Below are 27,474 nucleotides of genomic sequence, written 5' to 3' on the forward strand. Positions count from 1 at the left end.
TGCGCCTGTGTCCCATAAGTAAAGGGCCGGCTGGCTTGTCCGTTAAAGTGTGCTGTAACCCCCAAAGTGCACTCCAAACAAAATAGAAAAATATTTTCTATGTTTGTGAATTGTGTGTGCAGTAGCTGCACGTGCATCAACAAAGGAGCAGCGCCAAGCGTGCGCCTGTGTCCCATAAGTAAAGGGCCGGCTGGCTTGTCCGTTAAAGGGTGCTGTAACCCCCAAAGGGCACTCCAAACAAAATAAAAAAATATTTTCTGCGTTTGTGTGCGCCTTAGCTGCACGTATATATCAATATAACATAAATGGAGGACCAAACTTTCTCCGATAAAAATAAAATAGGGAAAGATCAAGAACCACTTCCTCCTAGTGCTGTTGCTGCTGCTGGGAGTTGTTCATCATCCCAGAGAGGAAGTAGGAACACCACTACTTTTACTAAACAACTGACCCTCCAACAGTCCTTAACGAGGAGGATGAAGTATGACAGCAGTCATCCTGAAGCAAAACGTATAACTGAGGCCTTGACTGCTATGTTGGTGTTAGACGTACGTCCGGTATCCGCCATTAGTGCAGTGGGATTTAGACAATTGATGGAGGTAGTGTGTCCCCGGTTCCAAATACCGTCTAGATTCCACCTGCATCCTCAAAGCAGCAGCAACAAGCGTGCGTCTGTCTGTTAAAGGGTGGTGTAACCCTCAAAGTGCGCTCCACAAATAATAAAAAAATTCTTCTTTTTTTTCTGTGTTTGTGAATTGTGTGCACTGTGGCTGCACGTGCATCAGCAAAGGAGCAGCGCCAAGCGTGCGCCTGTGTCCCATAAGTCTGTTAAAGGGTGATGTAACCCCCAAAGTGCTCCAAAAAATAAAAAAACTATTTTTTTTCTGTGTTTGTGACTTGTATTCAATGTAGCCGCATGTGCATCAACACAGTAGCAGCGCCAAGCGTGCGCCTGTGTCATAAATCAAGGGCCGGTTTGGACATCTGGTCAGGACTGAAGGACGTGACAACAATTTCTGACAAGTCTACTGTCACTGCATATGATACTGTCCTGAAATCAGCAGCGACAAGTGTGCGTCTGTCAAAGGGTGGTGTAACCCTCAAAGTGCGCTCCACAAACAATAAAATATTTTTTCTTATTTTTTCTGTCTTTGTGAATTGTGGGCTGTAGCTGCACCTGCATCCTCAAAACTGCAGTGACAAGCGTGCGTCTGTCTGTTAAAGGGTGGTGTAACCCTCAAAGTGCGCTCCACAAACAATAAAAAAAATATTTTTTTTTTCTGTCTTTGTGAATTGTGTGGGCTGTAGCCGCACTTGCATCCTCAAAGCAGCAGCGACAAGCGTGCGTCTGTCTGTTAAAGGATTACATCGGTGACAGCATCCAAGTAGGCATGTCAGACAGTCCGTACATGTACTGGCAGGAAAAAGAGGCAATTTGGAGGCCCCTGTACAAACTGGCTCTAATTTACCTGAGTTGCCCCCTCTCCAGTGTGTACTCCGAAAGAGTGTTTAGTGCAGCCGAGAACCTTGTCAGCGAAAGGCGTAGGAGGTTTCTTCCACAAAATGTGGAGAAGATGATGTTCATAAAAATGAATTATCAACTCTTCCAGGGAGACCAGCCTCCATAACGTACAGAGGGACCTGTGGTGGTGGATTCCAGCGGGGACGAATTAATACTCTGTGAGGATGAGGATGTGCACAACACTGAAGAGGGTGAGGAATCGGTGGATGAGGAGGATGAGGACGACATCTTGCCTCCGTAGAGCCAGTTTGTGCAGGGACAGATTAAATGCCAGCTTTTTTTGTGGGGGCCCAAACGAACCAATCATTTCAGCCACAGTCGTGTGGCAGACCCTGGCGCTGAAATGAGTGGTTTGTTAAAGTGTGCATGTCCTGTTTATACAACGTAAGGGTGGGTGGGCCCAAGGACAATTCCATCTTGCACCTCTTTTTTTTCTTTGCATTATGTACAGTTTGGGGCCTAGTTTTTCAAACTGCCATCCTGTCTGCCACTGCAGTTTCACGCCTAGATGGGTCACGTGTTTGTGCCGCCCACTCGTGTCGCTTAGCATAGTCATCCAGCTACCTCGGTGCAACCTTTTGGACATAAAAACACTATTGTGAGGTGTGAGGTGTTCAGAATAGACTGGAAATGAGTGGAAATGAAGGTTATTGAGGTTAATAATAGCATAGGAGCAGAAAAACCTACAAATTCTGTGATTTTAGCTGTTTTTATGCTTTTTTTCAAAAAAATACAGATCCAAAACACAAAACCCAGAACCCAAAACACGGAAGGGTGGTTTTGGCAAAACCAATCCAGATCCAAAACACGAAAAGTGGCCGGTGCACACCCCTAATATATATCTAACGCAACGTTTAGCTGGCACTCACCATACCAGTATATAAGGGCCCAGGTGCTCAACCAAAATACAGCAAGTACACAGGGGGGTGGCGCTCCAGCATATCAAAGTAGGCAATCACACAGGCTGATTACATATAAGCTTACGAGTTCCGGCCATCATATATAGATAGATAGATATACACAATCTACGGGGGGTGGTTCTCCAGCACATCAGAGTAGACAATCACACAGGCTGATTACATATAAGCTTACGAGTTCCGGCCATCATAGATAGATAGATAGATATACACAATCTACGGGGGGTTGCGCTCCAGCATATCAGAGTAGACAATCACACAGGCTGATTACATATAAGCTTACGAGTTCCGGCCATCATATATAAATAGATATACTAAATCTACAGGGGGTGGCACTCCAGCACATCAGAGTAGGCAATCACACAGCCTGATTACATATAAGCTTATGAGTTCCGGCCATCATATATAGATAGATATACACAATCTACGGGGGTGACGCTCCAGCACATTAAAGTAGGCAATCACACAGGCTGATTACATATAAGCTTACGAGTTCCGGCCATCATATATAGATAGATATACACAATCTACGGGGGGTGGCGCTCCAGGACATCAGAATAGGCAATCACACAGGCTGATTACATATAAGCTTATTAGTTCGTGGCATTATATATAGATAGATAGATATACACAATGTACGGGGGGTGGCGCTCCAGCACATCAGAACAGAAAATCACACAGGCTGATTACATATAAGCTTACGAGTTCCGGCCATCATATATATAGATAGATAGATATACACAATCTACGGGGGGTGGTTCTCCAGCACATCAGAGTAGACAATCACACAGGCTGATTACAGCAACGTTTTTGTTTATTCAAAAACACTCATCAGGCAACAATAGAACATACAAACCCCCTTACCTTAAATACCCCAATGTGCCAACGATCTCAGGCTAACGATGGAGCTGCACGCTGCCGGCGCTGCTCCCGATGACGTGGGAAGCACAGCGTCGCCCATTCCTGACATCAGCAGGGCACACCGCCGGCCCATAGCCACATCGTAAACAACCATGGCGCAACCATGGAAGCGGCTGCTGAGCGGTGCACAGCGGCTCCGCTGGACACTGACCACATAATAAATGCAGGAGCAAAAACATGAGCGGTGAACATAGAAATAACAATGACCAGCAAAGGGGTAAATACACAAATTATGAGACATAAGTAATAAACATATAAAAGTCACAGCAGGTGAACGATGCAAAAAGTTACAAACAGGTGAAACGCCACAAGCCAGGACTTACCCTCCCATAGGGCACTATGTGGGTTAGAATCTATGACCCCAGGCGGAGTAATCTACAAGAGAGCACAAGTAATAATAATAAGACTAAGGAAACATGCCACAGTGACTGTGTATAACCAAAAATGTCTTCCAAAGGATAATAACGTGTTTAATGTTCTAACTACCTGAGCAACCCGAGCTCACTACTAGAAATATATGGCACAAACGCTATGACCACAGGCAGCAGCTAAGGGAGGTGACTCATTGGGCTCAAAAGGGGTCTCAGTATTTAGTCTATGTATCCATCTAACTTCCAGGTGCAAAAGGGCTTTGGCCCTATCCCCACCCCTACGTGATCTGTGATTTTATACTTCAAGGTACTGTAGCCAGTACATACACGTTGTTCCTTGAAGTGGCGAGCCACCGGTTGGTCCTTACCATCCAGCGCCGCTCTGATGGCCGATCGATGACGAGCCATTCTTTCTCGGAATTGGGCATCTGATTATGTACATTATATACTTGGAAGTGAAAGATAGAACATGTTTTATCTCGTACCATTTGCCAGAATGGGGATAGGAAAACAAGCTACCAGCCTCCAAATAGTTACAGGTAGTGCAACTGATGCACCTATAACACCCCATTTTTTTAGCTTAAAAAGTGGCTTGGTGAATTCACACCCAGGCCTGAGATGTCATTGTTGACATCTCAAAATCATCTTTAATGTTTTTAGGCCTTTTGTAACAAGGCATGAGGGATGTAACTCTCAAGGCTGGGAGTGCAGGGTCCTTCAATGTGCCAGAGACCCTTGGCAGATTACTAATGCCATTGCTGTGGGAACTAAACTGGTTCACCCAAGGACATATTTTAGAGCTCGATATCTTCTTCCTTGTCAGGGTATCTTCCCTAGGTATCGCAAACACTCTGGACCTCATTCAGACCTGGTTGCAAGTGATGAGCGCTCGCAACCGGGTCGATGTTTAGGCCCTGCGCACGCACAGCGGCCGCACTGCGCGTGTGCAAGCCCCGGAGCGAGAAAGAAACGCTCTCGCTTCGGAACTCAATACAAAAGGGGCGGCTGTCGATGTTGATCGACAGCTCGGCCCGTTTTATAGGCGTGGCGGGGGGTGGTTTCACAAACGGAGGCGTTCCTTAAGGATCGCCTGCAGTTTTGTGGGCGGCCCACTGACATCAGCAGTGATGTCAGTGGAGAGTTACCTGCTCGATCAGAGCAGAAAGCTCCCTGGGGCTTGCGGTTGCCGAGACCCATCCTTAGGGTCTCGTCGCAAGCCCCGATGGTCGGTTGCTAAGCTGTGGGTGGTAACCCACAGCTAAACTAGCGACCAGGAGGCCGCACTTAAAAATACAAGCGGCCGCCCTCATTCAGAACGAGCGCTCGCTTCTTGCGAGCGCCTCTGTCTTTAATCTCCACCAGGTCTTTATAGTGGTATCCGAGGTCAACAAACCGTTCTATCATTAGGTCCATCTCTTTTAGGGCCACATTGGGATTATCTGTTATTCTGTGGACCCTCAGAAGTTGAGAGAAGTGGATCCCCTATTTCAAAGTGGGGATGATTGCTCTCTGCCCTAAGGAGCGTGTTACTGTCAGTTGCTTTCTTGGTAGTATTTAAAAAAGATTCAGATTTGGTAACCAGCACATCAAGGTAATGGATTTGTGATGGATTTATATCCCATGTAAATTTAATATAAGGATCTTGCAGTATTGTATAGGAAGTGGGTTGCGGTTCTGAATAATTGCAGCTTTGACCTTATCCTCTTGGTAATAGCGAAGTGAGCCAGAGAGCTCAAAGTCACCAGAGAGAACATTTCCTCGTTTGTAACTGCTCGTTACAATCACCTTTCTGAGGACGAATTCACTAATTGGATAGGAAGATTGTGTTACAAGTCACCGGTACAACTTGCTACCCTCCAGCACTTCGATGGTTACTCCTACTTCCACCTGCCGTACAGGAACTGCACCATCTGTTGCTAGGCGATCTGGACGTCGGACGACATCACGTGTTACTGGGAACACAGAATGATCTTCCGTTGCTTTGATTGGTTCTTCATCTTTTAAATATCATGCAGCGTCCTCGCGGCCTTGCCGGCTATAGCATCTTTGTACGTGACCTTCCAGTTCCTGTAGCTAGACTCTGTCATACCGCCAAGCCGCACCTCGGCCTCCAGGCCACATCAGTTCCTCCTGCTGCAATAGCCGCTCTATGGCGTAGCAAGCCGCATCTCGGCCTCCAGGTTGCATCAATTCCTCCGGCTGTATTGGCTGCACCATGGCAAATCCAGCCACATCATTGTTTTCCATAAGCCGCATCACTCCTTCAGCTATACCAGCTGCATCAATACCTCGGCTGCACAAGCCGCATCACTCCTTCACCTATACCAGCTGCATCAATACCCCGGCTGCACAAGCCGCATCACTCCTTCAGCTATACCAGCTGCATCAATACCCCGGCTGCACAAGCCGCATCACTCCTTCAGCTATACCAGCTGCATCAATACCCCGGCTGCACAAGCCGCATCACCCCTTCAGCTATACCAGCTGCATCAATACCCCGGCTGCACAAGCCGCATCACTCCGTCACCTATACCAGCTGCATCAATACCCCGGCTGCACAAGCCGCATCACCCCTTCATCTATACCAGCTGCATCAATACCCCGGCTGCACAAGCCGCATCACCCCTTCAGCTATACCAGCTGCATCAATACCCCGGCTGCACAAGCCGCATCACCCCTTCAGCTATACCAGCTGCATCAATACCCCGGCTGCACAAGCCGCACCACTCCTTCATCTATACCAGCTGCATCAATACCCTGGCTGCACAAGCCGCATCACCCCTTCAGCTATACCAGCTGCATCAATACCCCGGCTGCACAAGCCGCATCACCCCTTCATCTATACCAGCTTCATCAATACCCGGCTGCACAAGCCGCATCACCCCTTCATCTATACCAGCTGCATCAATACCCCGGCTGCACAAGCCGCATCACTCCTTCAGCTATACCAGCTGCATCAATACCCCGGCTGCACAAGCCGCATCACTCCTTAATCTATACCAGCTGCATCAATACTCCGGCTGCACAAGCCGCATCACTCCTTCATCTATACCAGCTGCATCAATACCCCGGCTGCACAGGCCGCATCACTCCTTCAGCTATACCAGCTGCATCAATACCCCGGCTGCACAAGCCGCATCACCCCTTCAGCTATACCAGCTGCATCAATACCCCGGCTGCACAAGCCGCATCACTCCTTCAGCTATACCAGCTGCATCAATACCCCGGCTGCACAAGCCGCATCACTCCTTCAGCTATACCAGCTGCATCAATACCCCGGCTGCACAAGCCGCATCACTCCTTCAGCTATACCAGCTGCATCAATACCCCGGCTGCACAAGCCGCATCACTCCTTCATCTATACCAGCTGCATCAATACCCCGGCTGCACATGCCGCATCACTCCTTCATCCATACCAGCTGCATCAATACCCCGGCTGCACAAGCCGCATCACTCCTTCATCCATACCAGCTGCATCAATACCCCGGCTGCACAAGCCACATCACTCCTTCATCCATACCAGCTGCATCAATACCCCGGCTGCACAAGCCGCATCACTCCTTCATCTATACCAGCTGCATCAATACCCCGGCTGCACAAGCTGCATCACTCCTTCAGCTATACCAGCTGCATCAATACCCGGCTGCACAAGCCGCATCACTCCTTCATCTATACCAGCTGCATCAATACCCCGGCTGCACAAGCCGCATAACTCCTTCATCCATACCAGCTGCATCAATACCTCGGCTGCACAAGCCGCATCAATCCTTCAGCGATACCAGCTGAATCAATATCCCGGCTGCACAAACCGCATCACTCCTTCATCCATACCAGCTGCATCAATACCCCGGCTTCACAAGCCGCATCACTCCTTCAGCTATACCAGCTGCATCAATACCCCGGCTGCACAAGCCGCATCACTCCTTCAGCTATACCAGCTGCATCAATACCCCAGCTGCACAAGCCGCATCACTCCTTCATCTATACCAGCTGCATCAATACCCCGGCTGCACAAGCCGCATCACTCCTTCATCTATACCAGCTGCATCAATACCCCGGCTGCACAAGCCGCATCACTACTTCACCTATACCAGCTGCATCAATACCCCGGCTGCACAAGCCGCATCACTCCATCACCTATACCAGCTGCATCAATACCCCGGCTGCACAAGCCGCATCACTCCATCAGCTATACCAGCTGCATCAATACCCCGGCTGCACAAGCCGCATCACCCCTTCAGCTATACCAGCTGCATCAATACCCCGGCTGCACAAGCCGCATCACTCCTTCATCTATACCAGCTGCATCAATACCCCGGCTGCACAAGCCGCATCAATCCTTCATCTATACCAGCTGCATCAATACCGCGGCTGCACAAGCCGCATCACTCCTTCAGCTATACCAGCTGCATCAATACCCCGGCTGCACAAGCCGCATCACCCCTTCAGCTATGCCAGCTGCATCAATACCCTGGCTGCACAAGCCGCATCACCCCTTCATCTATACCAGCTGCATCAATACCCTGGCTGCACAAGCCGCATCACCCCTTCATCTATACCAGCTGCATCAATACCCCGGCTGCACAAGCCGCATCACCCCTTCAGCTATACCAGCTGCATCAATACCCTGGCTGCACAAGCCGCATCACTCCTTCATCCATACCAGCTGCATCAATACCCCGGCTGCACAAGCCGCATCACTCCTTCATCCATACCAGCTGCATCAATACCCGGCTGCACAAGCTGCATCACTCCTTCATCTATACCAGCTGCATCAATACCCCGGCTGCACAAGCCGCATCACTCCTTCATCTATACCAGCTGCATCAATACCCCGGCTGCACAAGCCGCTTCACTCCTTCATCTATACCAGCTGCATCAATACCCCGGCTGCACAAGCCGCATCACTCCTTCATCCATACCAGCTGCATCAATACCCTGGCTGCACAAGCCGCATCACTCCTTCAGCTATACCAGCTGCATCAATACCCTGGCTGCACAAGCCGCATCACCCCTTCAGCTATACCAGCTGCATCAATACCCCGGCTGCACAAGCCGCATCACTCCTTCAGCTATACCAGCTGCATCAATACCCCGGCTGCACATGCCGCATCACTCCTTCAGCTATACCAGCTGCATCAATACCCCGGCTGCACATGCCGCATCACCCCTTCAGCTATACCAGCTGCATCAATACCCCAGCTGCACAAGCCGCATCACTCCTTCAGCTATACCAGCTGCATCAATACCCTGGCTGCACAAGCCGCATCACCCCTTCATCTATACCAGCTGCATCAATACCCCGGCTGCACAAGCCGCTTCACTCCTTCATCTATACCAGCTGCATCAATACCCCGGCTGCACAAGCCGCATCACTCCTTCATCCATACCAGCTGCATCAATACCCTGGCTGCACAAGCCGCATCACTCCTTCAGCTATACCAGCTGCATCAATACCCTGGCTGCACAAGCCGCATCACTCCTTCAGCTATACCAGCTGCATCAATACCCGGCTGCACAAGCCGCATCACTCCTTCAGCTATACCAGCTGCATCAATACCCCGGCTGCACAAGCCGCATCACTCCTTCATCTATACCAGCTGCATCAATACCCCGGCTGCACAAGCCGCATCACTCCTTCATCTATACCATCTGCATCAATACCCGGCTGCACAAGCCGCATCACTCCTTCAGCTATACCAGCTGCATCAATACCCCGGCTGCACAAGCCGCATCACTCCTTCAGCTATACCAGCTGCATCAATACCCCGGCTGCACAAGCCGCATCACTCCTTCAGCTATACCAGCTGCATCAATACCCCGGCTGCACAAGCCGCATCACTCCTTCAGCTATACCAGCTGCATCAATACCCCGGCTGCACAAGCCGCATCACTCCTTCACCTATACCAGCTGCATCAATACCCCGGCTGCACAAGCCGCATCACTCCTTCATCCATACCAGCTGCATCAATACCCCGGCTGCACAAGCTGCATCACTCCTTCATCTATACCAGCTGCATCAATACCCCGGCTGCACAAGCTGCATCACTCCTTCACCTATACCAGCTGCATCAATACCCCGGCTGCACAAGCCGCATCACTCCTTCAGCTATACCAGCTGCATCAATACCCGGCTGCACAAGCCGCATCACTCCTTCATCTATACCAGCTGCATCAATACCCCGGCTGCACAAGCCGCATCACCCCTTCAGCTATACCAGCTGCATCAATACCCCGGCTGCACAAGCCGCATCACTCCTTCAGCTATACCAGCTGCATCAATACCCCGGCTGCACAAGCCGCATCACTCCTTCATCTATACCAGCTGCATCAATACCCTGGCTGCACATGCCGCATCACTCCTTCATCTATACCAGCTGCATCAATACCCCGGCTGCACAAGCCGCATCACCCCTTCAGCTATACCAGCTGCATCAATACCCCGGCTGCACAAGCCGCATCACTCCTTCACCTATACCAGCTGCATCAATACCCCGGCTGCACAAGCCGCATCACTCCTTCACCTATACCAGCTGCATCAATACCCCGGCTGCACAAGCCGCATCACTCCTTCAGCTATACCAGCTGCATCAATACCCCGGCTGCACAAGCCGCATCACTCCTTCAGCTATACCAGCTGCATCAATACCCCGGCTGCACAAGCCGCATCACTCCTTCATCCATACCAGCTGCATCAATACCCCGGCTGCACAAGCCGCATCACTCCTTCAGCTATACCAGCTGCATCAATACCCCGGCTGCACAAGTCGCATCACTCCTTCACCTATACCAGCTGCATCAATACCCCGGTTGCACAAGCCGCATCACTCCTTCATCCATACCAGCTGCATCAATACCCCGGCTGCACAAGCCGCATCAAGTATATAATTTACATAACCAGATGCCCATGTGGGTTATTGTATGTGGGTAAGACCACGCGCCAATTCCGAGAAAGGATGGCTAGTCATCGATCGGCCATCAGAGTGGCGCTGGATGGTAAGGACCAGGACCAACCGGTGGCTCGCCACTTCAAGGAACAACGGCATGGACTGGCTACAGTACCTTGAAGTATAAAATCACAGATTACGTAGGGGTGGGGATAGGGCCAAAACCCTTTTGCACCTGGAAGTTAGATGGATACATAGACTAAATACTGAGACCCCTTTTGAGCCCAATGAGTCACCTCCCTTAGCTGCTGCCTGTGGTCATAGCGTTTGTGCCATATATTTCTAGTAGTGAGCTCGGGTTGCTCAGGTAGTTAGAACATTAAACACGTTATTATCCTTTGGAAGACATTTTTGGTTATACACAGTCACTGTGGCATGTTTCCTTAGTCTTATTATTATTACTTGTGCTCTCTTGTAGATTACTCCGCCTGGGGTCATAGATTCTAACCCACATAGTGCCCTATGGGAGGGTAAGTCCTGGCTTGTGGCGTTTCACCTGTTTGTAACTTTTTGCATCATTCACCTGCTGTGACTTTTATATGTTTATTACTTATGTCTCATAATTTGTGTATTTACCCCTTTGCTGGTCATTGTTATTTCTATGTTCACCGCTCATGTTTTTGCTCCTGCATTTATTATGTGGTCAGTGTCCAGCGGAGCCGCTGTGCACCGCTCAGCAGCCGCTTCCATGGTTGCGCCATGGTTGTTTACGATGTGGCTATGGGCCGGCGGTGTGCCCTGCTGATGTCAGGAATGGGCGACGCTGTGCTTCCCACGTCATCGGGAGCAGCGCCGGCAGCGTGCAGCTCCATCGTTAGCCTGAGATCGTTGGCACATTGGGGTATTTAAGGTAAGGGGGTTTGTATGTTCTATTGTTGCCTGATGAGTGTTTTTAAATAAACCAAAACGTTGCTGTAATCAGCCTGTGTGATTGTCTACTCTGATGTGCTGGAGAACCACCCCCCGTAGATTGTGTATATCTATCTATCTATATATATGATGGCCGGAACTCGTAAGCTTATATGTAATCAGCCTGTGTGATTTTCTGTTCTGATGTGCTGGAGCGCCACCCCCCGTACATTGTGTATATCTATCTATCTATATATAATGCCACGAACTAATAAGCTTATATGTAATCAGCCTGTGTGATTGCCTATTCTGATGTCCTGGAGCGCCACCCCCCGTAGATTGTGTATATCTATCTATATATGATGGCCGGAACTCGTAAGCTTATATGTAATCAGCCTGTGTGATTGCCTACTTTAATGTGCTGGAGCGTCACCCCCGTAGATTGTGTATATCTATCTATATATGATGGCCGGAACTCATAAGCTTATATGTAATCAGGCTGTGTGATTGCCTACTCTGATGTGCTGGAGTGCCACCCCCCATAGATTGTGTATATCTATCTATCTATCTATCTATATATGATGGCCGGAACTCATAAGCTTATATGTAATCAGGCTGTGTGATTGCCTACTCTGATGTGCTGGAGTGCCACCCCCCGTAGATTTAGTATATCTATCTATTTATATATGATGGCCGGAACTCGTAAGCTTATATGTAATCAGCCTGTGTGATTGCCTACTCTGATGTCCTGGAGCGCCACCCCCCGTAGATTGTGTATATCTATCTATATATGATGGCCGGAACTCGTAAGCTTATATGTAATCAGGCTGTGTGATTGCGTACTCTGATGTGCTGGTGCGCCACCCCCCGTAGATTGTGTATATCTATCTATATATGATGGCCGGAACTCATAAGCTTATATGTAATCAGGCTGTGTGATTGCCTACTCTGATGTGCTGGAGTGCCACCCCCCGTAGATTTAGTATATCTATCTATTTATATATGATGGCCGGAACTCGTAAGCTTATATGTAATCAGCCTGTGTGATTGCTACTCTGATGTCCTGGAGCGCCACCCCCCGTAGATTGTGTATATCTATCTATATATGATGGCCGGAACTCGTAAGCTTATATGTAATCAGCCTGTGTGATTGCCTACTCTGATGTGCTGGAGCGCCCCCTCCCGTAGATTGTGTATATCTATCTATATATATATGATGGCCGGAACTCGTAAGCTTATGTGTAATGAGTCTGTATGATTGCTTACTCTGATGTGCTGGAGCGCCCCCTCCCGTAGATTGTGTATATCTATCTATATATGATGGCCGGAACTCGTAAGCTTATATGTAATCAGCCTGTGTGATTGCCTACTCTGATGTCTTGGAGCGCCACCTCCCGTAGATTGTGTATATCTATCTATATATGATGGCCGGAACTCATAAGCTTGTATGTAATCAGTCTGTATGATTGCCTACTCTGATGTGCTGGAGCGCCCCCTCCCGTAGATTGTGTATATCTATCTATCTATATATGATGGCCGGAACTCGTAAGCTTATATGTAATCAGCCTGTGTGATTGCTACTCTGATGTCCTCAGCGCCTTACATAGTACATAAAATAAGTGAACAAGTAACTTACAGAACATTACAGTGCAGGACAAGGACACGAATTATATACATTGCTGCAATAGCGATTACAGCTCTCACAATACGCAGCCGGGAGTTGGCAGTTACGTGTTAGGTGCCCTTATGGGGAGTAAGGCGTAGAAGAAAATGTAAAGAGAAGCACATGAGGGAAGAGGGCCCTGCTCGCGAGAGCTTACATTCTATATATATATATATATGATGGCCGGAAATCGTAAGCTTATATGTAAACAGCTGCGTCTGTGCCCTCCGGTTTACCGCTCACAGTGTGAGGGAAAATACGACCAATTCCAATCGGCGGCATCATGACGGCTTCTTCATGAATAAAGACCATGGGACTTCTCACTAGTGGTGTAAACTATTTTAGGCAAGATATGTTTTATGTTTTTCTATATCCTGATGAAAGAACTAAATACAATGTTCTGAAACGTTGAACTAATACTGCGGACCCATTGTCTGTATACAGTATATATTGTCCTAAAGATGGCTTATCTGTGTCAATGGATGTGGAATTCTTTCAGAGTTCAAGAGCAGTAAATAATGCAGTCAACAAAAAAGTTGCGTTTCACCGATATTTAGGCTTCAAGGGCGACTGTTAGGGGTGCAGTACCAGGCTTCATATAACCCCCTCCAGCAGCAGAGTTTAGTGTCTGGCTGGGTTGGCCCTGGATCTGCAGCAGCTCCTCTGTTCTGAGATATATAGGACCTTTCAGGATGTACGTTAGGTTTATGGCAGATCACCAGGTTCTGTCATTAAGGTGAATTGAGAATATGTCTGAATAAATATCATCGTACTCCTTATTGCACAGCACACAGTGTATTATAATAATGGTCCATTGGATAAAGGGTGATGTCTGATTAGGAGGTATGTGTTTCATTTGTTACATTTTATAAATACTCCTAGAGAAATGATTGGATCGGAGAGGTTGCTGTGGGTTACAGTACTTTCCCCTCTATGCACCAGGTTACGCTCACATTTGTGATTCATTTAGAGAGCAGACATTTGGAATGTAATAGTTACAATATATGGCTACGGGGATCATGGATCTGGGATATTTTCCCCATAATTCATTTGTTTTTATATTTGTTTTATGTTCTATTGATCCTGCAGAAACTTACCTGATGTAACTGTGGATGACTTCCAGAAAGTAGATCTAACCCAACACAAGTGGATTCACTGGGAGGTAATACATAAACATTAGGGTTACCAGTCAGTATTATATTGGTAATATCAGTACACAGTGGGTGGAGGTGCGCTGGTCAGTATTATAGTGGTGACATCAGTACACAGTGGGTGGAGGTGCGCTGGTCAGCATTATAGTGGTAATATCAGTACACAGTGGGTGGAGGTGCGCTGGTCAGCATTACAGTGGTGACATCAGTACACAGTAGGTGGAGGTGCGCTGGTCAGCATTATAGTGGTAACATCAGTACACAGTAGGTGGAGGTGCGCTGGTCAGCATTACAGTGGTGACATCAGTACACAGTAGGTGGAGGTGCGCTGGTCAGCATTATAGTGGTAATATTAGTACACAGTGGGTGGAGGTGCGCTGGTCAGTATTATAGTGGTAATATCAGTACACAGTGGGTGGAGGTGCGCTGGTCAGCATTACAGTGGTGACATCAGTACACAGTGGGTGGAGGTGCGCTGGTCAGTATTATAGTGGTAATATCAGTACACAGTGGGTGGAGGTGCGCTGGTCAGTATTATAGTGGTAACATCAGTACACAGTAGGTGGAGGTGCGCTGGTCAGCATTACAGTGGTGACATCAGTACACAGTGGGTGGAGGTGCGCTGGTCAGTATTATAGTGGTAATATCAGTACACAGTGGGTGGAGGTGCGCTGGTCAGTATTATAGTGGTAACATCAGTACACAGTAGGTGGAGGTGCGCTGGTCAGCATTACAGTGGTGACATCAGTACACAGTGGGTGGAGGTGCACTGGTCAGTATTATAGTGGTAATATCAGTAGACATTGGGTGCAGGTGCGCTGGTCAGCATTATAGTGGTAATATCAGTACACAGTGGGTGGAGGTGCACTGGTCAGCATTATAGTGGTAATATCAGTACACAGTGGGTGGAGGTGCGCTGGTCAGTATTATAGTGGTAATATCAGTACACAGTGGGTGGAGGTGCGCTGGTCAGTATTATAGTGGTGACATCAGTACACAGTGGGTGGAGGTGCGCTGGTCAGTATTATAGTGGTAATATCAGTACACAGTGGGTGGAGGTGCGCTGGTCAGTATTATAGTGGTAACATCAGTACACAGTAGGTGGAGGTGCGCTGGTCAGCATTATAGTGGTAATATCAGTAGACATTGGGTGCAGGTGCGCTGGTCAGCATTATAATGGTAATATCAGTACACAGTAGGTGGAGGTGCGCTGGTCAGTATTATAGTGGTAATATCAGTACACAGTGGGTGGAGGTGCGCTGGTCAGCATTACAGTGGTGACATCAGTACACAGTGGGTGGAGGTGCGCTGGTCAGTATTATAGTGGTAATATCAGTACACAGTGGGTGGAGGTGCGCTGGTCAGTATTATAGTGGTAACATCAGTACACAGTGGGTGGAGGTGCACTGGTCAGTATTACAGTGGTGACATCAGTACACAGTGGGTGGAGGTGCGCTGGTCAGTATTATAGTGGTAATATCAGTACACAGTGGGTGGAGGTGCGCTGGTCAGTATTATAGTGGTAACATCAGTACACAGTAGGTGGAGGTGCGCTGGTCAGCATTACAGTGGTGACATCAGTACACAGTGGGTGGAGGTGCACTGGTCAGTATTATAGTGGTAATATCAGTACACATTGGGTGCAGGTGCGCTGGTCAGCATTATAGTGGTAATATCAGTACACAGTGGGTGGAGGTGCACTGGTCAGCATTATAGTGGTAATATCAGTACACAGTGGGTGGAGGTGCGCTGGTCAGTATTATAGTGGTAATATCAGTACACAGTGGGTGGAGGTGCGCTGGTCAGCATTATAGTGGTAACATCAGTACACAGTGGGTGGAGGTGCGCTGGTCAGTATTATAGTGGTAATATCAGTACACAGTGGGTGGAGGTGCGCTGGTCAGTATTATAGTGGTAACATCAGTACACAGTAGGTGGAGGTGCGCTGGTCAGCATTACAGTGGTGACATCAGTACACAGTGGGTGGAGGTGCACTGGTCAGTATTATAGTGGTAATATCAGTAGACATTGGGTGCAGGTGCGCTGGTCAGCATTATAGTGGTAATATCAGTACACAGTGGGTGGAGGTGCACTGGTCAGCATTATAGTGGTAATATCAGTACACAGTGGGTGGAGGTGCGCTGGTCAGTATTATAGTGGTAACATCAGTACACAGTAGGTGGAGGTGCGCTGGTCAGCATTACAGTGGTAATATCAGTACACAGTGGGAGGAGGTGCACTGGTCAGCATTATAGTGGTAATATCAGTACACAGTGGGTGGAGGTGCGCTGGTCAGCATTATAGTGGTAACATCAGTACACATTGGGTGGAGGTGCGCTGGTCAACATTATAGTGATAATATCAGTACACAGTGGGTGGAGGTGCGCTGGTCAGTATTATAGTGGTAATATCAGTAGACAGTGGGTGGAGGTGCGCTGGTCAGTATTATAGTGGTAACATCAGTAGACAGTGGGTGGAGGTGCGTTGGTCAGTATTATAGTGGTAATATCAGTAGACATTGGGTGGAGGTGCGCTGGTCAACATTATAGTGGTAATATCAGTACACAGTGGGTGGAGGTACACTGGTCAGTATTATAGTGGTAACATCAGTAGACAGTGGGTGGAGGTGCGCTGGTCTGTATTATAGTGGTAACATCAGTACACATTGGGTGGAGGTGCGCTGGTCAACATTATAGTGGTAATATCAGTACACAGTGGGTGGAGGTGCGCTGGTCAGTATTATAGTGGTAATATCAGTAGACAGTGGGTGGAGGTGCGCTGGTCATTATTATAGTGGTAACATCAGTAGACAGTGGGTGGAGTTGCGTTGGTCAGCATTATAGAGGTAACATCAGTAGACAGTGGGTGGAGGTGCGTTGGTCAGTATTATAGTGGTAACATCAGTACACAGTGGGTGGAAGTGCGCTGGTCAGCATTATAGTGGTAATATCAGTAGACAGTGGGTGGAAGTGCGCTGGTCAGCATTATAGTGGTAATATCAGTACACAGTGGGTGGAGGTGCGCTGGTCAGCATTATAGTGGTGACATCAGTGTACATTGGGTGGAGGTGCGCTGGTCTGCAGTATATTGTTAATATCAGTAGACATTTGGTGTAGGTGTGCTGGTCAGTATTATAGTGGTAATATCAGTACACATTGGGTGTAGGTGCGCTGGTCACCATTATAGTGGAGACCTCAGTAGACATTCGGTGGAGGTGCGCTGGTCAGCAGTATAGTGTTCACATCAGTACACATTGGGTGGTGGCGCGCTGGTCAGTATTATAGTGGTAATATCAGTACACATTGGGTGGAGGTGCGCTGATCAGTATTATAGTGGTAATATCAGTACACATTGGGTGGTGGCGCGCTGGTCAGCATTATAGTGATAACCTCAGTACACATTGGGTGGAGGTACGCTGGTCAGCATTATAGTGGTAATATCAGTAAACAGTAAGTGGAGGTGCGCTGGTCAGCATTATAGTGTTAATATTAGTACACATTGGGTGGAGGTACGCTGGTCAGCATTATAGTGGTAACATCAGTAGACATTGGGTGGAGGTACGCTGGTCAGCATTATAGTGGTAATATCAGTAAACAGTAGGTGGAGGTGCGCTGGTCAGTATTATAGTGGTAATATCAGTACACAGTGGGTGGAGGTGCGCTGGTCAGTATTATAGTGGTAATATCAGTACACATTGAGTGGAGGTGCGCTGGTCAGCATTATAGTGGTAATATCAGTACACATTGGGTGGAGGTGCGATGGTCAGCATTATAGTGGTAATATCAGTAAACAGTGGGTGGAGGTGCGCTGGTCAGTATTATAGTGGTAATATCAGTACACAGTGGGTGGAGGTGCGCTGGTCAGTATTATAGTGGTAATATCAGTACACAGTGGGTGGAGGTGCGCTGGTCAGTATTATAGTGGTAATATCAGTACAGAGTGGGTGGAGGTGCGCTGGTCAGTATTATAGTGGTAATATCAGTACACAGTGGGTGGAGGTGCGCTGGTCAGCATTATAGTGGTAACATCAGTAGACATAAGATGGAGGTGCGCTGGTCAGCATTATAGTGGTAATATCAGTAAACAGTGGGTGGAGGTGCGCTGGTCAGTATTATAGTGGTAATATCAGTACACAGTGGGTGGAGGTGCGCTGGTCAGTATTATAGTGGTAATATCAGTACACAGTGGGTGGAGGTGCGCTGGTCAGTATTATAGTGGTAATATCAGTACAGAGTGGGTGGAGGTGCGCTGGTCAGTATTATAGTGGTAATATCAGTACACAGTGGGTGGAGGTGCGCTGGTCAGCATTATAGTGGTAACATCAGTAGACATAAGATGGAGGTGCGCTGGTCAGCATTATAGTGGTAATATCACCCAACATTTGGCTAAGGTAATGCAGAACTGCACATCCCTTCTAACTGTGTACTGATGTTACCACTATAATGCTGACCAACGCACCTCCACCCACTGTGTACTGATATTACCACTATAATGCTGACCAACGCACCTCCACCTAATATACTATACAGTATTTATACACACTGTACATTGATGTAGTAATGTATCCTTAAGGGATGTGTGTCGTTATGTAAGCCTCAAATGTAATATGCTGTAGACTCATACAGTTTATCTTTGCTCTCTTTCTCAGGGTAGGAATGCTGATGAGCAGACTATGATGATACAAAGAGTGCAGGATTACAACAAGAGCTGTGCCCTAGACCAGCGTATCACCATCTCGGTGGAGATTGAAAAGGAGAGAGAGGAGTTATTTCAATTATTCCAGTATGGTGACCTGGTAAGGAAGGAGATCAGTGCCCCTTCAGATAGTATGGTGACCTGGTAGGGAATGAGATCAGTGCCCCTTCAGATAGAATGGTGACCTGGTAAGGAATGAGATCAGCGTCCCATCAGACAGAAAGGAGACCAGGTGAGGATGGAGTTCAATGTCTCCTCAAACAGAAAACTGACTTGGTAAGGAGATCAGTGTCCTTTCAAAACACAGAATGGTGACCTGGTTAGGAAGGAGGTCTGTATATTGTCAGACAGATGACCTGTAAGGATGGAAATCAGTGCTCCATCAGACAGAAAGGTGACATGTAAGGAAATCAATGCCCAGTCATATAGAGGGGTGACTTGGTAAGGATGAAGGTCAGTATCCCATCAGACAAAAAGGTGACCTGGTAATGAAGGAGATCAGTGTCCCATCAGAAAGAATGGTGACCTGGTAAGGAAGGAGATCAGTGCCCCATCAGAAAGAATGGTGACCTGGTAAGGAAGGAGAACAGTGTCCTATCAGAAAGAATGGTAACTTGGTAAGGAAGGAGATCAGTGTCCTATCAGAAAGAATGGTGACTTGGTAAGGAAGGAGAACAGTGTCCCATCAGAAAGAATGGTAACTTGGTAAGGAAGGAGATCAGTGCCCCTTCAGATAGACTGGTGACCTGGTAAGGAATGAGATCAGTGACCCATCAGATAGAATGGTGACCTGATAAGGAATGAGATCATTGCCCCTTCAGAAAGAATGGTGACCTGGTAAGGAAGGAGATCAGTGCCCCTTCAGATAGGATGGTGACCTGGTAAGGAATGAGATCAGTGCCCCTTCAGATAGAATGGTGACCTGGTAAGGAAGGAGATCAGTGTCCCATCAGATAGAATGGTGACCTGGTAAGGAATGAGATCAGTGCCCCTTCAGATAGAATGGTGACCTGGTAAGGAATGAGATCAGTGCCTCTTCAGATAGAATGGTGACCTGGTAATGAAGTAGATCAGTGTCCCATCAGAAAGAATGATAACTTGGTAAGGAAGGAGATCAGTGCCCCTTCAGATAGAGTGGTAACTTGGTAAGGAAGGAGATCAGTGTACCGTCAGAAAGAATTGTAACTTGGTAAGGAAGGAGATTAGTGGCCCATCCGAAAGAATGGTAACTTGGTAAGGAAGGAGAACAGTGTCCTATCAGAAAGAATGGTAACTTGGTAAGGAAGGAGATCAGTGTCCTATTAGAAAGAATGGTAAATGGTAATGAAGGAGATCAGTGTCCCATCAGACAAAAAGGTGACCTGGTAATGAAGGAGATCAGTATCCCATCAGACAAAAAGGTGACCTGGTAATGAAGGAGATCAGTGTCCCATCAGAAAGAATGGTAACTTGGTAAGGAAGGAGATCAGTGTCCCATCAGAAAGAATGGTAACTTGGTAAGGAAGGAGAACAGTGTCCCATCAGAAAGAATGGTAACTTGGTAAGGAAGGAGATCAGTGTCCTATCAGAAAGAATTGTAACTTGGTAAGGAAGGAGAACAGTGTCCCATCAGAAAGAATGGTAACTTGGTAAGCAAGGAGATCAGTGTCCTATCAGAAAGAATGGTGACTTGGTAAGGAAGGAGAACAGTGTCCCTTCAGAAAGAATGGTGACTTGGTAATGAAGGAGATCATTGTCCCATCATACAGAAGGGTGATCTGGTAAGGAGATAAGTGTCCCATAAATTGAATGGTAGCCAGTGTACCTGTAATGGTGACCTGGCAAGGATGGAGGTGACACTCCTGTCATACAGGAAGGTGACCTGATAAGGATGGAGATGACTATCCCCTCGTACAGGAAGGTGACCTGGTGATAATGGTGATGACTCTCCCATCAGACAGGATGGTGACCTGGTAAGGATGGAGGTGACTATCCCATCATACAGGAAGTGACCTGGTATGGATGGAAGTGTCTATCCCATCATACAGGGAGTGACCTGATAAGGATGGAGGTGACCCTCCCTACATACAGGAAGGTGACCTGTTGATAACTCTCCCATCATACAGGATGGAGGGGACTCTCCCATCATACAGGATGGTGACCTGGTATGGATGGAAGTGACTATCCCGTCATACAGTAAGGTGACCTGGAAAGGGGTTCATGAATATCCTCCAATGGATAGGCTTTTATAAACAACTATATAGCTGCATAACATTAGGGAATCAGTAGGTCATTTGTATAGTAACGCTTTGATAGGCTTTTACTCTCTTACAATCTGTGGTCCTGATACAGAGAAGAATGTAAACCCTTTTTTTTTCTTTTCTTTTTTTTTTTTTACAGTATCTTGCATTCGTCTGCATTGAAGTGTAAATCCCTGGGCTGCAGGGCTGTGACAGTGAAATCACTGTACACCAGGCTTACAGAATGTACATAGAAATGAATATATTTAACAAAATGTATATTTAATTTGGTAAAAAAAAAATCTGCTCATACCCTGTGCTTTGGTGGTTGAGCAGAGAGGCTGCAGCCCCAATGTGAGTGATCTCAGGAGATGAAGGGAGGGTCGGGGCCACATCCAGTGTGAGTGATCTCAGGAGATGAAGGGAGGGCCGGGGCCACAACCAGCTAATTGCTGCTCTCTAACAGGACACTGTTGCCTGCCTCTGTGGCCCATTTTCTACCAGAGGGGAAAGCCAGCCCCTGACGCAGAATCCCTGGAAGTATTGGAGGGACATGAAAAGATAACTCTCCCCTCTCCAGACTCCTCGGAGTGACCATTGACATCTCCCCAAGCAGTCTCATGTACAGAGAGGAGGACACTCTCTACTGTCCATTAGAGAGAATGGAAAAACCCCTCTCGCTAAATTTATGTGGACAGAGCATGCACATAAGGGGATTACCCCATGTTGTATTGTGAGCTAGAAAGGAATCTAAGGAGCTCTGTAATCCCAATTTTGTGTATATCCTATGACCAACTGTATGCTATGTGTACTTTGGACCTCATTCAGAGCCGCTCCCAAAAAGCAAGTGCTTGCTCTGAATGAGGGCGGCCGCTTTTATTTTTTAGCCTGCCTCCTGGCGGCTCGCTAAGCTGTGGGTGACCACCCACAGCTTTTGCGAGCGGCCAGGTGATGGTCGCAATGGTTGTGACCATCAGGCTTGCGACGAAACCCTTGTGGTAGGGTCTCGTCTACCGCAAGCCCCAGTGAGCTTCCTGCTCTAATAGAGCAGGAAGCTCACTACTGACATCACGAGTGATGTCAGTAGGGCCGCCCACAAATGGCAGGTGTTCCTTCAGGAACGCCTCAGTTTCTCCACCCACCCCCCCTCCCCGCCTACAAAATGGGGCGAGCTGTCGATCAACCTCGACAGCCACCCCATTTGTAGCGAGCCCCGGAGTGAGTGAATTTCTCACTCGCTACGGGGCTTGCGCGCACGTACGGCGCGTGCGCAGTGCCCCAGTTTCGACCCGCTTGTGAGCGCATAGCACTCTCGAGCGGTCTGAATCAGGCCCTTAGTACATTTGATTGTGAGTATTGTCTTCTTTTGGAACATACTCCACCTCCATTTATCTGCACTGCCCTCAGGCCTCTGATCTAGTTATTTATTAATGAAACCATTCTTGGTTTCTTAGGTATTGTATAGTTTATTAAACTGCCATCCTGTTTGCCACTGCTGTGTGGCAATGTTTCACAGATGTACTATATTCTTTTAAACTGCCGTGCGTTTGTGCCGCTGCTCTGTTGCTTAGTATGTTGCTTAGTCTAGCCAGCCTTTGGCCAATATTGGTGAACAATATTGTGAACTGTAAGATGGTCAAAATTGACCAGAAATGGCATTGAGGTTAATAATACAAAAACAGGCCCAAATCACAGGAAATACAGATCCAAAACAGAACGATGAATTAGAGCCAAAATCAAACCAAGGGCTCTGCGCAGGTCTCTAGTTAGAATGGTTAAAAAGACTAATGGTATTATCTGTGGGTACAGTATACAGAATCAGTGATAGTGATGTTGGGATATGAGAAGTGATAACTTCAGAAAATAGCCTCAGCACAGGAGTGAGGAAAACCCCCGCAGTGATATGCCCATCAGAGTCCTCAATGCCACCAAGCACCCACTTACATCCCCACATGGTAATCAGACCACTCCTACGTGGGCACATGCCAGTGTGTGAAGAGAGAGGTCACTATGAGGAAAGAAATATTGTTACTTGTCAGATACATACATTCATTACATCATCCGGATCTGCTGTCAGCATTGGTTACACTTCCACCTCACCAAAACAAGGGACAGGGAGCGGCACAAAAAGGGGTGAGGGGAAGGATGTTAGGGGGTGGGTGGCTTGCTCCATTTACCCCCCACTGGACAGCGCTATACAGTATTATTGGCCGCAAAATACACGCTATCCTTATACTCTAGGAGTGGTGAAGAAGTAACCTACGCAAATCCTGACCGCCTGGCAGAGTAAGGTTATCCGGTCACAGTAACGCTAATCCTGACCGCCTGGCAGAGTACGGTTATCCGGTCACAGTAACGCTAATCCTGACCGCCTGGCAGAGTAAGGTTATCCGGTCACAGTAACGCTAATCCTGACCGCCTGGCAGAGTACGGTTATCCGGTCACAGTAACGCTAATCCTGACCGCCTGGCAGAGTACGGTTATCCGGTCACAGTAACGCTAATCCTGACCGCCTGGCAGAGTACAGTTATCCGGTCACAATAACGCTAATCCTGACCGCCTGGCAGAGTAAGGTTATCCGGTCACAGTAACGCTAATCCTGACCGCCTGGCAGAGTACGGTTATCCGGTCACAGTAACGCTAATCCTGACCGCCTGGCAGAGTACGGTTATCCGGTCACAGTAACGCTAATCCTGACCGCCTGGCAGAGTACGGTTATCCGGTCACAGTAACGCTAATCCTGACCGCCTGGCAGAGTACGGTTATCCGGTCACAGTAACGCTAATCCTGACCGCCTGGCAGAGTAAGGTTATCCGGTCACAGTAACGCTAATCCTGACCGCCTGGCAGAGTAAGGTTATCCGGTCACAGTAACGCTAATCCTGACCGCCTGGCAGAGTAAGGTTATCCGGTCACAGTAACGCTAATCCTGACCGCCTGGCAGAGTACGGTTATCCGGTCACAGTAACGCTAATCCTGACCGCCTGGCAGAGTAAGGTTATCCGGTCACAGTAACGCTAATCCTGACCGCCTGGCAGAGTAAGGTTATCCGGTCACAGTAACGCTAATCCTGACCGCCTGGCAGATTACGGTTATCCGGTCACAGTAACGCTAATCCTGACCGCCTGGCAGAGTAAGGTTATCCGGTCACAGTAACGCTAATCCTGACCGCCTGGCAGAGTACGGTTATCCGGTCACAGTAACGCTAATCCTGACCGCCTGGCAGAGTAAGGTTATCCGGTCACAGTAACACTAATCCTGACCGCCTGGCAGAGTAAGGTTATCCGGTCACAGTAACGCTAATCCTGACCGCCTGGCAGAGTAAGGTTATCCGGTCACAGTAACGCTAATCCTGACCGCCTGGCAGAGTAAGGTTATCCGGTCACAGTAACGCTAATCCTGACCGCCTGGCAGAGTAAGGTTATCCGGTCACAGTAACGCTAATCCTGACCGCCTGGCAGAGTAAGGTTATCCGGTCACAGTAACGCTAATCCTGACCGCCTGGCAGAGTAAGGTTATCCGGTCACAGTAACGCTAATCCTGACCGCCTGGCAGAGTACGGTTATCCGGTCACAGTAACGCTAATCCTGACCGCCTGGCAGAGTAAGGTTATCCGGTCACAGTAACGCTAATCCTGACCGCCTGGCAGAGTAAGGTTATCCGGTCACAGTAACCTACTAAAATAACCTGATCATTTCCCCTGTTTCTGTCATTAATGAGCTGTGAATTGTACCTGGCTGGCGCTGTGTACATGACTCGGGTACTTTATCTTCTCTCTCCTGTCTCTCCAGGTGTTCGTCAGTAAAGATGTAGCCAAATATCTGGGGTTTAACTCGGCTGCTGAGGCTGTTGTTGGGCTGTACCCACGTGTGCAGAAGGGGTAAGATCTTTTTTTCTCTACATGTAAAGTGTATTATTTATTATTATTGAGCAGTGATCGGAGCCCCCAACAGTGGGGAAAAATAGGCTAACCATATAGACAACTGCATTCATAAAATACCATGTGAGGGAGCTGCTCATAGTAGAGCTTACGTTCTATAGGCAAATGTTACACCTGAGACAGGGGAACAAGTAAGAGAGTAGAATAGTGTCATGAACCCGGGCTGACTCGCAGATACAACAATCTGGATCAGCTGGTTGTGATGCCGGCGCACCGTGGTCACTTACCAAAATACACGGTTCTTCTGCCACCACGCAGACGGTTCTCCGGAGGTCTGCGATCTCCCAACAGATTAATAATAAATCACATTCAAATGAGACACATATATGTAGCATGGGCCTATCCAGGCACGCAAGTTCAATAAGAATCACAGAGAATATGCTAGATTACATGTGTTTAATCCCAAAAAAATTTCTACTTCAGGGTCCATAGGGTATCCACAGGATACCTTGGGTATAGGTGTGACGTCAGTCGCAGGGCACCAAAGAGTTAAGCTTTCAGCCTCCCAGGATGCACTAGGTCCCCCTCCTATACCCCGCCCCCGAGCCAAGGCACCTCAGTTTAGTTTGGTGCCCGGCCGGAGTCGGGTGCACCTGTTGGAGTGGGGGCTAGAAGAGCCCCTGAAGCTTATTCTTCATGCAGCTGTGGCTGCACAACTGGATGAACAGCATGGACAGTCAGTCCTGACGTCCATGCTGTCTTCCCTACACCCCGCCGGTACCAGAACGCCGGTACTGATCCGGGGATGCTGGTGGGCGTCTGGGGTCACAGCTAGCGGTGACCCCAGATGCTCCGGACCATGGCCGGATTCAAGGGGGACAGAGGTAAGCAGCGGGGTCCCGCGGTGGGTCCCCGCTGATCACATGGTCCTAAGTCCCCAGGCAGGGGGCTCCCTGGGGACTGGCTGCAGCGTGGAGCCAGGCGACCAACCTGCGCTTCCACTACCCCCTGGGACAGCGGACCGCAGCAGAGCGTTAGCGCTGCGGCGTCCCAGGGGTTAAATGCATGCCAGGGGAGCGCGCCTTCCCTGTCTCACAGCCGGCGCCTCCCCCGCTGCACACAGCCCTCTCTGCATGCTGCCGACTGGTCCTGTGGCAGCGCTCCTCCCCCAGGCCAGCCTCCTCTCTGCTCCTCGGCGGCCATCTTCTCCAGAACGCATGGTGAACGCTGCTGGAAGCGCTGGAAGGAAGCATCGTGGTCTGGGTCCCCCCGCATACCTCTCCTCCGCTGTGGTCAGGTCTGTGTATGCAGCGCTGTGTCCTACCAGGCCCTGTGTCTGTGTAGTTGAGTGATCAGCGCTGTTAGTGCAGGAATTGTTATTTCTCTGCATTGTATGTGACTGTGCTAGCGCTGCTGCCTGTAATCTTTTCTTCTCTAAACTGTCAGCTTTATTACTGTCCCTGTTCTTTCTGCTAAAGCCCTTGCGGTGCGGTGCTGCAGGGTGGTCTCTCGCCTATTTAATACTTAATTGGTGAGAGAGGTCACATACGTGGTGCCATCATGTCTGAAAGTGATTTTCCCCTCCGGCTACAGTGTACCACGTGCAAAGTACCGTTAGCGGAGGGGGAGGGTAGCGCGGAGGGCCTTTGCCGGCAGTGTTTGTCCATGGCGCGGCCTATTACGGTTACAGCACCGGTACAGGAGCCGCCCTGGGCTTGTTTCGCTCAGGCGTTAACAGCTTTAGTGGGCCAGTTAGCTCCGCAGCCCGCGTTTACTCCGATGGGTTTGTCCCAGCAGTCTGTGGTGTCGTCACCCATGCAGGGGTTCCCACGACAATTGGTGGTACCCCACAGTCTCCCTATTTCCCCGCTCCCGGGTTCTCAGGAGCCAGCGTGGGTTAACTCCCTGACGAGTTCTGTACAGCACTTGTCGGATGTGTTGCAAGGGGAGTCTGTGATGCGGTCTCATAAAAGGCCGGTGGCGTCTCTGTCCGCTCCTTATGAGGATGACGAAGGGACGTCTGATGATGGGGAGATTCTAGATCCTTACGATCAGGAACCTCTCCATACTAAGGACGCTGATGCTAAGTCCAAAGTATATATTCCTGGACTTATTCGGGCGGTCCGCACAGCCTTGGTGATTGAGGACGAAGTTCCCCCAGCGGCTAAATCTAAGTATGCCTTTTTCAAAGATGTGAAGGGCGATGCCACAGTCTTTCCTCTTTCAGGTCAGTTGGTGGACCATTTAGAGGAGGCGTGGAAACAACCTGGCAAAAGATACCAGCCGCAGAGACGCCTGGCGGTGGCTTATCCGTTCGCGGATAATTATTTTGCGAAGTGGGA

General features: G+C 48.6%; 1 protein-coding gene across 3 annotated transcripts in view; it reads left to right on the forward strand.

Moving 5' to 3' along the window:
- KHK (ketohexokinase) overlaps window positions 1-27,474 on the forward strand; it is a 366,821-nt gene that overhangs the window by 168,987 nt on the left and 170,360 nt on the right. For all 3 annotated transcript variants that reach the window (XM_088480520.1, XM_088480521.1, XM_088480522.1), the window contains 3 exons: window positions 14,278-14,350; window positions 18,988-19,134; window positions 25,044-25,132. In XM_088480520.1, coding sequence (XP_088336646.1) covers window positions 14,278-14,350; window positions 18,988-19,134; window positions 25,044-25,132 — 309 coding nt within the window. The remainder of the gene's footprint in view (window positions 1-14,277; window positions 14,351-18,987; window positions 19,135-25,043; window positions 25,133-27,474) is intronic.

Source organism: Taudactylus pleione, unplaced genomic scaffold (assembly GCF_031769625.1).
Source record: "Taudactylus pleione unplaced genomic scaffold, aTauple2 ptg000254l, whole genome shotgun sequence".
NCBI classification, from domain to species: Eukaryota; Metazoa; Chordata; class Amphibia; order Anura; family Myobatrachidae; genus Taudactylus; species Taudactylus pleione.